Source organism: Myodes glareolus, chromosome 24 (genome assembly GCF_982192425.1).
Source record: "Myodes glareolus chromosome 24, mMyoGla1.1, whole genome shotgun sequence".
NCBI lineage: Eukaryota > Metazoa > Chordata > Mammalia > Rodentia > Cricetidae > Myodes > Myodes glareolus.
This window is the reverse complement of record NC_142049.1, coordinates 30,371,003-30,382,828: the sequence shown is the minus strand read 5'-3', so window position 1 is coordinate 30,382,828 and position 11,826 is coordinate 30,371,003. Positions and strand designations below refer to the sequence as shown.

Here is an 11,826-nt window from a genome sequence, read left to right as displayed (position 1 = left end):
CGGACTCACCAGACTTCTCTTTGTAGACAGAACTAAACCTTCAGCTCTAGTGAGTGCAGGCCTATCACCTCCACCCAGTCTTCTCTTGGCTCATTCGCCATGCCTTAAAAGTGAGCCCAGGTGCTGAAGTTACCTGGGAAAACACATGGGCATTGACTGGGAGCCCACTCCGGAATCAAGGCCGTCTCTACAGAGAAGCGGGGTACATCCTGCAGGTGGACTTATGTAAATACAGCTAGATCCTCATTTACCATCATAGGGTTGGACATTTGGAGGAGGTTAAAGCTGCTTATGGCGGTCCCGTGGCGCTGTTTAGGCGGTATTTTATTTAATAACACATGAGTTCTCTTTCTAATCCCCTCCTTTTATTACTCTCTTTGTTCTCTTCCTTCCCAGTTTTCCTTCTTTCTTTTTCTTGCTTTCAACAAACATTTGTTGGAGACTGCTGTTAGCTGAGCAGAATCTAGAAGAAAGAAACACAGTAGAAACAGAAGGGAGATGGGAGACTGGCTAGGTCCCCAGCCGCCTTTAGTCCGCTGCCACCTTTTGCTGACTTAATTTTTCTTTTGCTCAATGTAGGGCAGCAGCACGCTGCAGGGTGGAGAAGGCCACTTCAGGAGAAAACCCAAGATGATCAATCAGAGGAACCTGGGAACTGGGCTGCAGGAGGAGAGCCTGTGACCAGGCCTGCCCGGGGGTGCCCAAGGGGAAATGGGCTACAGCGGCGGAGGCAGGGTCTGCTTCAACAGGGGATGAGGGGCCTTGAAGAGGCAGGAAGCCACATCTGCCTTCTTCCCTGGGAAGCTGTGAGGGGAAAGGAGGCTCCTGTCTGTGGCAGTTACTTAGGAACCAAAAGACGAAGTATAGAAAAGCCGTCCTCAGTCCCGGTTCACCAATGCTCTGAGTTGCCTGTGGGTGAAAGAGAGTGCTGATGACTTGATTGTTTGTGCTTCCTTTGATGGTCATTCAAATGTTCTGTAACCAGAGGCTCCCTAATAGCTATAGAAGGGGGAAATCAGCATTGTCATTCTCTGTCATGCCTAGCTCTGAGCCTAGAAAATTCTACAAGGCAAAAAGGGAACACACTGAAGAGACACTTTTAGGAAGAGCATCTTAGACTTTGAGTTGTTTTTGTTTGTTGTTTAGTTTTTCAAGACAGAGTCTTTCTGCATAAAGGTTCTGGTTGTCCTGAAGCTCACTCTGTAGACCGGGCTAGCCTCACACTCACAGAAATCCACCTGCCTCTGCCTCCCAAGTGCTGGGACCAAAGGGATATGCCACCACTGCCCCACAACTTCAAGTTTTTTTGACACTCAGCTTCTACATGGGATCATGAAAGGAGCCCCAGAATACTAGTTGTAGGGTCCAGGATAACTGTGTATGCAGGGAAAACCATTTTCAGGGGGCTCTTTCTCAAGAACTCTAGGGTTCAGATACAAAGGGAGAATCAGAAGGTGAGGCAGAGCTGTCTGCATCTGCTGGCCCAGGGGAGTTCTATGGATGAGGGAAACAGAGCCTGGGGGCTGGGAGGTGGGGCTGGGAAGAAAAGAACTTTCTCCCATCCAGCAGGGGAGAGCTGTGGTAGGATTCCCAAAGATTGAGAAGGAAAGAGGAGAAATAGGAGCTGCTAGAGGAACCCTTGCGTCTAGGCAACCATTTTGGGGACTAGGGAAGGGGTGGGGAAGATCAAAACCTTACTCTTGCATCTCAGGTCCCTTCCTGTAGTCACATCAGTGTTTCCTAGTGGAGACCTTTGATGTTCATCTGGTCTCAGGGAAGCATGGTTTGTTGGGAAGTGTCTAAGCCCCAGCAGGCTTCTCACCTTTGAACATGCCTGAAGCAGCCATGTGATCGGTTAGAAACATATTAGGCAGCATCTGACAATTCAAACCAGCTCAGAAGGAGCCTTCACTTTGCAGAATAATCACAATCAATTTTGATGGAAAAGAAAATAAGCAAGAAGAAAGATCAAAGCTCTGTCGATGTCAATAGAAGCCACGAGGAAGAGGAAGAGCAAGTGCCTTGGCGGCAGTCCCACGGGTCTCTTTCCTGAGCCATGTCTTAAAGGCACTGGCACCATGTGTCATCAATATACACATGTCCAAGTGTTCATGTAGAGTTGAACACATATGTGTAGAAGCCAGAGGTTGACACTGGGCTTCCCACAACTTCTCTCTACCTTGGGTTGTGAGACAGGGTCACAGCTAGACTGGCCAGATTGCAAGCTAGAGGATCCTCAGCCTGCCTCCCACTGCTGGGATACCGGGTGAGTGCCGCTGGACCCAGTATTTTTTTTTTTTTAACACATGGATGTTGAAGATGCAAACTCAGGCCTCCAGGCTTGCAGAGCAAGCACTTCACTCTTTAAACTACTTTCCCCAGCTCTAAGGTATTATGAAGGAAAATGGCAGGGGCTTGAGAGATGGCTACACGGTTAGGAGAACTTGCTGCTCTTATGACGGACAGGAGTTAGGTTCCCAGTACTCACGCTGGATGGCTCACAACCACCTGTAACTCCAGCCCAGGGACCCCCCTGCTCTTTTCTGGCCTCCACAAGCACCCTCGAATATGGATGCACACACCCACATGTATCCGCAACATAATTTAAATGAAATAAAGTCTAAAAAAATGAGAAAGAAAATGCCCAAGGTAGGAAGTGTTACAGGAGACAATGCAAAGGCTACCTACCTTGTTGGTGTGGAAGAAAATGAGGGGAGGGATATCCACTATGTGGACTATACAAAGAGGGATAGTAAGGAACCCTGAATCCTCTGCCTTGGTCCTGACAGAGAGAAAAAAATAGGGAGACGTGCCCTGGTTAACCCTAGCTGGCTCTCAGTCTGAGACCACACTGCAAAGCAGGTCTTCCGGGGTCCTCAGGAGCTAGAGGCCCCAGGTCAACACAGATCCCCTCTGGAACAACTCAGTTTCAGGCCCAGCCAGTAGTGACAGCAAAGAATCCATCATGAGGCTATTTTCCTGGTTCCGAATGTTACCAACCTGAAGATCTGCAAACTGGGCCTTGATCCAGATGGTACACCTCTATCCCCTGAGCCCAGCACAGGGCAGCAGGGCAACCCCAGCCACCGCGCCCCACTGTGGAGCACCTGACATCCAGCAGAGCATGGTCAAGCATGGAGGCCAGGCACTGGACAGAGGGCTCCACACCAACCAGCTCCTCGGTGTCCTCCACAGGGACAGCAGCGCCACTGCCATTTATAGCAGAGGAAACTAAAGCGACCTGTCTGAGGTCACACACTAGGTGAGTGGGACGGTGACCCAGGCACTGAGAGCTCACTCTTCCCTGGACCCCTAAAGGTGCTACCTGCATGCTGCAGAGGTCTCATCCTGGCCTGCAGAACCTAGCATATGCTCCACGGCACAATCGGGCAGTCAAGTTTCTATCACCGAAATGGATATAATTCTGAATCCCAAAAGACTATGTGGTGGCCTTGACTCGGGTGCACTGGGGTCCAACTAGGCAGCCCTGCACTTGCTGTACCAGACACAGGCATAAGAATGTAACTCCATAACACCTCCTAGTGGCTCGTCTCCTATTGGGAGACGATGTTCGTGGAAGCATCCTATCTCTGTAGGGGTATTTTCTAACTTCCGAGACATGGCCATCTCTAGTCACCTTTCCAGCCCGTGTCCTGTCCTTGCCCAGCCTGGCTGACCTCAATCCAAAGGAGCAGCACATTCACCCCCTATCCCCCCCACCCACCCAATCACAGCCTGGGAGTTGTGTGCACCTCAGGGCCATCTGGAGAGTAGAGCTGAGTGAGTAATGAAATCCCCTCCCTGCAGGAAGAGGAGGCAAGTTTTATTACAGATCCTATCTCAACTCTGAGGGCTGGGACTCCAGTGATTGAGTTAATCCTGTCACCGCGTAAATCAGTGGGAAACTCACAGGAGGCGATTTGATTTAGGATGTTCATTTTGGCAAGCTGGTCTTCCTACAGCCAAGCTGTGGCCCAGGTACTTCTCCAACAAGCAGGAGGTTCAGTCCCAACGGACCAGTCTGGTTAATAAAATAATTCTGACCTCCTTAAATACAAAAGTAAGATGCATTTTAGTCTCCTCTCTGTTTGGTATATCACTGAATCTACCAAATTAATTTAGAAAACCTGTGTCTCTGCCTCTCATGATGTCTGCTGTGGCTGGGGTACCCTCCTGGGGGTTATGAGGCACTCCATATTCATCTAGAGTATGTGCGGCATGCAGGGCCTTCAAGCGGATCACAAGGCAGACAGGCTGGTTCACGAAGGCCAGACGGGGACTCAGGTTGTCCAGGTGGCTCGCTGGAAAGGAATAGAATGAATGTTCAGACTCCACCCTCCTCCATCCAGTGGCTTCTCTAGGGGCCACCTGGCTGGACAGAGGCAGGCTGAAGGCTCTGGGTGCTGTTTTTGTCCAACAGGCGTGGAGTGTTCTCCTCTAGGGCTGGCCACTGTGTGTGATGGCCGCACATCTTTCCAGCAGGCAGAGGACCAGGAGCAACCAGACCTTGACCCAGGTCTTTTTTTCTGCAACATAGGGTGGATCTGGCTAGGGACAGCAGGGTCAGTCATGATCTGAGGAAGAAGAGTGAAGGCCCCGGGTGCTAAAAGGGGCCCTTGGCATAAATCTGGCTTGTCCTGCCTAGGCCTTCCACCATACTTCCTTCCCTTCTCCCACCTGCATTAGGGTGACGTGTGCTTGTACAATCATGTGGAATATAAAACCCACGGACTCCTGAAAGGGAGGTTGGAGAGGACTGCAGGTGGCCCTCCGTAGATCCTGCTTTCTCTCTCTCCTCTATTCCCTCTCACTTCTGCCCTATCCACCCTGCTATAGACTCACTCAGGCAAGCCAACGCCAAACAGTGCCAGAACGGGAACCAGCTGTTCTTGGAACCTGAGCATCGGTGAAGCGACTTCCTTCCTGTCTCAAGGCTTTCTCTGCCTGTTTCTTGGGTTTTGTTTCCCGTTTCCCCTCCTGCACTAATCAGGCTGAGGTTTTCTTTCAGCGTGGGGGCAGTTGGGACCAGTGGGTCCTCCGAGGATGGCAGCCATCCTAGCCTCTCGTCATTGCTTGTTCACCGTGTGAAAGCATCCACAGTTCTCTCAGGCTGCTGCAGGAGGAAGGATGAAGAGAAGTCAACTCACTTTCATATTGACTGGTCCTAGATCACTGAGTACTTTTAAGAGTGTACACAATCTAATACCAGCCACGCGGCAGTTCCTGGGATCATCAAAACAAACATTATTGTCAGCTGATTGTAAGGGAAGAAACTGACATCCTCAAACAAGCCAGATGGGTAGATGCTATTGTTACCCCCATCTTACAGGCCCAGGGAGGTCAGAAAGGTGCCAAAGATCGCACAGATACTAAGCGGTAGGCTATGGGGTTCACCTGCATAGCCTTCCTAGTTATGCAGCAGCCTCAGCCCTGTGTGGACGCCGTGTCCCCAGTTTTCTCGCGGACTCCAGCTAAGTTCTCCACATTCCCTTTTCCCCATTCATTGTGGTCTTCAGGTCAGGTCAGGTGCTGGGACACCCCAGTGTTTCTTTCCCTGGAATCTTTTCCCTCTGAGATCCAGATACATTTCCAAGTTCACTGCCACAGCTAAGTTGAGCAAGGCTATCTAGCCTCGGGGACCCCAGCAGGTGAGTTCAGCCTCCAGGGGCGCAACCGGTAGAAATGTGCCGACCAAGGTCAACTCCTCGGGGATATGGGGGAACTCACGTGGGATGCCCAGGGCCCTCCCGGTTCCTAGCAGTACGTGCGGGGCTGAGGCTGCCACTCCGAACAGCGCCGTGTCCCGAGAGCCCGAAAGTCTCGGGCCTCCCCTGCTCCGGCCCCCGAACTGCGGGCGGGCCGGGAGACTGCCGCACGAGCGCGGGCCCAGGGGCGCCACCGGGCCGCGCGGGCGGGAACGCGCCGCGGCGGCCTCCTCCTCCCCGGCTCCCGCCCGCGGCGGCGGCGCTTCCCCGGCGCGGAGCGGCTTTAAAAGGCGGCTCCCCACCCCCCGGCGCACTCGCCGCTCGGGCGCCGCGCGAGCCTGCCGCTGCCATGCCTCCGCGCGCGCCGCCAGCGCCCGGGTCCCGGCCGCCGCCCCGGGCCACCGATGTCGCGCGAGGCGCCGGGCACGCCGGCCGGCACGGGCTCCCGCCGCTCGCACTGCGCCCCTGGCGTTGGCTGCTTCTGCTCGCGCTGCCCGCCGCCTGCTCCGCGCCGCCGCCGCCGCGCCCCGTCTACACCAACCACTGGGCAGTGCAAGTGCTGGGCGGCCCCGGCGCGGCGGACCGCGTGGCTGCGGCGCACGGCTACCTCAACTTGGGCCAGGTGAGTACCGCCGGCCCCGCGCGCCCGAAACTTTCCCGGCCGCCGGCGGCCACGCGCGAGGGGGCGCCTTGCCAGCTCGACCGCCGGCGGCGCCGCGTGGGAAGGCGGCCCGCACCGCGGGGGACGGCGGGGGTGCCCTGAGGGGATTCGCGGGGAGTGCCGTGGGACACTCGGCGGGGAAGACGTGGTGGTTTGCGTGGACCGTCCCGCGGTAGGGCCCGAGGCCGTGGGTCCCCAGGCGGTGTCGCCGGGCACTCGCACTCGGAAGTGTGGCCTCGGAAGCCCTGATCGGGCGCCGACACCTGCCCAACCGCTCTGGAGTGGACGCCCAAGGGGTCGCTGCGTTCTGCCAACCCGCGCCATCCTCAGCGTCCACTCAATTCCCGGTGGCCTCCCGAGCCCAAGCTCCGCCTCTCAGGCTACTCTGCCCTCGACGGGTGGCGCGGGGCTCTGGGCTAGGTGCGCGCGCCAAGGCAGTCAGGCGCTGGTTGGGCGACTTGAGCGTGGCCGGCAACTCAGGGACTGGCTTTCCCTTGGCGTGACGCGCTGGTGTCTGTGCCCAGAAGTCAGGTTTGGGTCAGGGAGAAAGCAGCACCCAGAAGCTGCCGGATGGTTGGAAGCTGGACTCTGCACTTAAAACCTCTCTAGGCAGAGAGGATGGTTGCTTTGCTTTGGGCTCCAGCTGTAGCTAGAACGGCAGCTCTGTGCACGCTACTGCATGACCTTGGACACGTTACTTCTTGACTTGTTCAGCCGTAGAGGTAGTGACTTTGTACTGCCTGAGGCTGATGAGATGACCCCGTGGATGTTCAGAAGCAAGGCGCTAGTCATGGAAAGCCCTTTCTCCCACCCTTGGAGGTATAGACTGGCTGTCATTAATCCTGAGTAGCCAAGTTTGGGCACTAAGTCAGTGCAGCTCCCAAAGACTGCCAACATAGGGCACTTTTTCCTGATGCAGCCCTGCAGAGGGGCAGACAACCAGGAGGGTTGATCTCGATTTATGGCCCGTGTTGGGCCTCAACAGGCTCAAATGTGCAGTCCCACCAGGAGTACTCCCAGCACCATTATAGGTCGACAAACTACACCCTCAGGAGAACCAAGTGAAATGAAGGGAGTGTGGCCTCATAACTCAAACTGCAGGATCAGGCAGTGTTAAATCTAGCTTCATCATTGTCTATGACAGAAGCCAGCAAAGTGTGCCGTGGTCCTGATCGAAATGACATTTTTTCGGCTCTTGTTGTGAGGTGGAAGACCTCCTGGAAGGGGAAATTCTGCTATGTGTAGTTAGTTCCTGGGACAGGTTAGGGTTGATCCAAAAAAAGTAATCAACTTTTTGTGTCTTCAGACATCCTAAGAGCTAAGATTTTTGCCTATCGGTGGCTCTGGCTGCAATGCTTTCTGTAGCTGTCAAATCTCCGGGGCTAACTGGGTTGAAGACAGCTCTCCTGTTGGCTCCTGACTCCTACGGCGCGTTGTTCTGCCCAGGTGGCCCAGCAATTTGTCTTAGCTGAAAGTGATTCTTAAGCAGGATGGTAAATTACAAAGTACCTGGGATTTGGGTTCCTATAATTAAATGAGCAGAGAGGAGGCGAAGTCGAGAAGTTGAACTCTGAGCTCTACATTGCAAGAGACAAAGAGGCACAGTTAGCTCTCCCTTGGGCATTCTTGTCACACACACCCCTGGCCCCCACCCCATAATAACCTGTCCACCCCTTGGCCATGCAGACTTTGAATCTTCTGTGTCTGGGTGAGTTGCATATGAACAAGGTTTGTGCTCCCCATTTTGCCTGTGGGCAAGAAGTTTCTTGAGGCATGTATCTCATCACCCCGAGAGGTTGTTGGGTGGCCCTTTAGGTCTCTCTGGACAGTGCAGACCCCACAGGGCCTGTCCCTCAGCTTGGTAGGCCTGATTTTGGTCGGGACACGATAGGGGACATTTTCGAACTGAAAGATGACTGGGTTGGGGGTCGGAGCTGTCTTTTGTAATTCCTCAAGGAAAGCTCTAATTACACTTTCTTCTCAAGCCTGCTTTTCTTTCCCCACCTTTAAGTGCACAGCTAATGTGGAAAAGGCCTGGATCTTTCCGACCTCTGTCTACTTACTAAGAGCTCCTAAAAAACCTTATTGCCATTTTAAACCAGGAGAATTTGTGACTCACAAATAAGACGTCGATGTTCTTAGTTTTGCTTTATAGATGAGTCAATGGGGTGGGAGTCGTGGGAGGGGGCTGTTTGTGTTCACACGGTAACCTCTGCCATTATGATGACCGCCTTTGCCTCTTGCTGCGTTCCCTCCTCAGAGAACGCTTTTGTGTGATTCTCTCTTCCAAACCCTTAATGGACAATTAGTGTTCTGTTCTCTACCTGCCTGAGTCACAGCCTTGATGTTCTTGTCCATCCGCTGGGCTGTTCTCTGGCATTCTGTTTTACTGTCAATCAATCGATAACCTGATCTGATTTATTTAACATGACCCACGGGTAACTTAGGCCAACAGTTAGTCACCTTTCTCAAGCTACGAATCTCGTTCGGTCTCATACTGGTTCTGTCCCTTTCCATTAACAAATGTGAATCGAATAAAGACAGGCTAGCCACTCTTTTCCTTCCTAGGTGTCATTCCAGATAATGCAACAAGTTTGTTTTTAATATGAAATCCAGGTTATGGGCCAGCGAGATGGCTCAGTGAGTAGTTAAAGAGCTTACTGCCAAGTCTGGTGACCTGAACTTAATCCATGGGACTCACGTGGTAGAAAGAGAGGACCGGCTCTCAGAGTTGTTCTCTGCTCTCCACATGTGTCCTGTGGAGTGCACACATGTGTGCTCATCTGACGTAACTATATGGATAATAGACGGGAACCTAGAGATTAGCTGTGAGAACTCATTAGGGAGTGGAATGGGCTTCTAGAACGCTGCCTACCTGTACTTCGGCACATAGAAGGCGAGAGAAGTTGTAGTGCATCCCAGCATAAAAACTGTGAGATACTTTGAGATGAGTAAATTAGAGGGGAGAATTTATGGACTGAATGATAAAGCATTTTTTGGTTTTGAGGTCTTGCAGATGGAGCATGCTTAGGCTAATGCCACCGAGCCATACCCCTAGCCCCAGAAAAATTCTTTGCCCCCCCAATTCATTAGTCCACTGTAATCCTGTAAATTTCTGTGGGATTGAACTGTATGTAGAATTCACAAATGAAATAGAGAATTCATATGGTGTAGCAAGGTCCAAGATGTCCCTCAGACAAGACTGGGAAGGAAGAGCAAGGAAGGGCATTGGCCCAGTGAAGGTTCTGCCCATCCGTGGAATGGACTCAAAGCCAAGTGTGCGTGGGAGCCTGTGCATGCCAACAGAAGAGTTACAGATGGATGAGGAATGATGGACCATTTGGTTAATAAGTGGTTCTGGAAGAACTGACTGTCCACATGGAGAAACAATTAGATTCTTAGCCCACACTCTACAATGTTGAATTCTAGATGGGATTAAAGACCTGAGCATGCATAAGACTTTTAGAAAATTATAATGTCTTACTCTTATGACACTAGGAAAGGAGGCAAGGTCTTAAACCAAATATATTTGAATTTAGGATTTAAAAATGAGCAAATAGTAACTACTTTAATATTCTCGATCTAGAAGTCTAAAGGAGCAACTAGTAGCCTGCGCTTCAGAACCTTGGCATTCACGGCCCTCGTGGTGTTCCCGCCCACAGACATTGTTTCTTTTCCCGCTAGTTCGAGGTTTCTCTTAGTCTGTATTTTTATTTTTGATTAAAATTTTTAATAAATACCAGAGTTTATAAGCCAAACGAAGAGATGGATATGCCAAAATAAAAATTCTATGCAAAGAAAAGCCCTCTGAGAATTTTCAGAAAGTGGCAGACCAGGAAATTGGTTAGAGAAAAGAACAGAAAATTAGAACACAGATTACTTTTAAAACTACAAATTAGTGAGGAAAACGATAAATGCTCGGTAGAAGCAGAGAAGTGGGTGAGCAGAGGAAATGAATGGCCAATGAAGAGGGGATGCTTAGGCTGGCTGGGAGCTGCCGGAAGGCCACAGTGACACTATTGCGCACCTATCAGGTTGGAAAACCCTGCACAGTGGAGGATGTGGAGCCCCGAGACCTCTTGTTGCTACTGGTGGAAACTGGCGCATACTGTAGAGAGCGTTTTGGCACCATAGTGAGACATGTTGCACAAGCTACTCTGTGTGAAGGCTCATACTGGGAAACTTGCTGTGTGGGCAGGGAGACTACGAGGAATCAGCCCATTGAGACTTTCTGTACTTTACATAAATGAGGGGAAAGAAGCCTAAACATCCACCAGAAGAGGGAAGGAATGACTCAAAATAGTCACACCGTGGAATGACTAGACAGGGCTACAGATTCGTAGTTGTGATACATATGTGAACCATTCAATCAGCATCGAGTCTTAAAGGCAGTTTCGGGTACACAATATTTATGTGAACTTTTAAAAACAAAACATACCGTATTATTGGTAGATGAATATAAGGATTGCAAAAGTTTAGAAGTCTAGGCATCAAGGATCTCCTTCAAATTCCAGTTTATAATGGCTTCTAAGAAGGGGAAGACTTGTAGCTTTCTCAATCCTTTTTAAATCTTTTTTTTTTCCTTTTTGGTTTTTAGAGACAAGGTTTCTCTTTGTAACCCTAGCTGGAATCTACTCTGTAAACCAGGCTGTTTTTGAACTCACAGAGATTAACCTGTCTGCCAAGTGCTGGGATTAAAGGCATACACCACCACTGCCCAGCCTTTTTTTTAAAAAAAAAATTTAAAGACTTATTTGCTTTACTTTATGTATGAGAGTGTTTTGCACACATGCATATATGTGTGCATGTTACCCATGGAGGTCAGAGGGTGGGTGTCAGAGCCCCTGGGACTGGAGTTACAGTCAGTTGTGAGTCACCTTGTGGGTGCTAGGGCCCGAACTTTGGTCATCTGAAAAACTAATGAGTACTCTTAGTCAAATTCTCAAGGTGCACATAAATGTTCTCTGTGATTTCAGGTTTCTCATTCTTGGTCTTAGTCTACACTGGGTTAAACTACTCAGGAGACAATGCTTGTGTGTGACATGGACAGACTAGACCTTTTGTTATTCCCTGAGCACCACAGAGCAGCTCTGTGCACAAGCCCACATGGGATCAGGTGTTGTAAGTAATCTAGCGATGATATAAAGCGTGTGGGAGGATGCTCTTTACAAATACCCTATCATTTGTATAGGGAGATGAGCATCCTTGTTTGTGGTATCTGTGGGTACCAGAGAACGCCTGCACTGAGAGAAATGTATCTGGCTTATAGTCACATTATATTCAGGCTCGTTACATTCTTTTTCAAGTCAGAACACATTACATATGATCTGCATCTGTTTGCTTACAGCATGCATACATACATGTCCACATATACATCTACACGTAGATGTGGAGGGGGGGGGAAGGGAAAAGTGTATATTAGACCCATATGCCACAGTGTTCTTGGACTGCCTGAAGCAC

At 50.8% G+C, this 11,826-nt stretch overlaps 2 protein-coding genes across 6 annotated transcripts in view; one reads left to right on the top strand and one right to left on the bottom strand.

Moving 5' to 3' along the window:
• Positions 1 to 307: 307 nt before the first annotated feature.
• On the bottom strand, positions 308 to 6,815 carry LOC125400676 (uncharacterized). 4 transcript variants are annotated; one of them, XR_014999444.2, is made up of 4 exons: positions 5,728 to 5,902; positions 4,843 to 5,113; positions 3,911 to 4,301; positions 308 to 909 (listed from the first exon to the last, which is right to left on the bottom strand). XR_014999444.2 is itself a non-coding variant. In XM_087901465.1 (4 exons), the coding sequence occupies exons 1-2, from the start codon at positions 6,688 to 6,690 to the stop codon at positions 5,078 to 5,080; spliced, it is 414 nt and encodes a 137-aa protein (XP_087757591.1). In that variant the 5' UTR covers positions 6,691 to 6,815; the 3' UTR covers positions 308 to 909; positions 4,128 to 4,301; positions 4,843 to 5,077. The 4 variants fall into 4 exon arrangements, 3 of the variants coding, with proteins under 3 accessions (XP_087757591.1, XP_085538787.1, XP_085538786.1); XM_087901465.1 differs by lacking the exon at positions 5,728 to 5,902 and adding an exon at positions 6,313 to 6,815 and having other exon boundaries at positions 4,128 to 4,301; XM_085682661.2 differs by lacking the exons at positions 308 to 909; positions 5,728 to 5,902 and adding an exon at positions 6,313 to 6,815 and having other exon boundaries at positions 3,920 to 4,047; positions 4,128 to 4,301.
• Positions 6,040 to 11,826, top strand: part of Pcsk6 (proprotein convertase subtilisin/kexin type 6) — a 181,703-nt gene continuing 175,916 nt past the window's right edge. For both annotated transcript variants that reach the window (XM_085682658.2, XM_085682657.2), the window contains exon 1: positions 6,040 to 6,327. In XM_085682658.2, the coding sequence (XP_085538784.1) occupies positions 6,055 to 6,327 (273 nt within the window). In that variant the 5' untranslated portion in view covers positions 6,040 to 6,054. The remainder of the gene's footprint in view (positions 6,328 to 11,826) is intronic.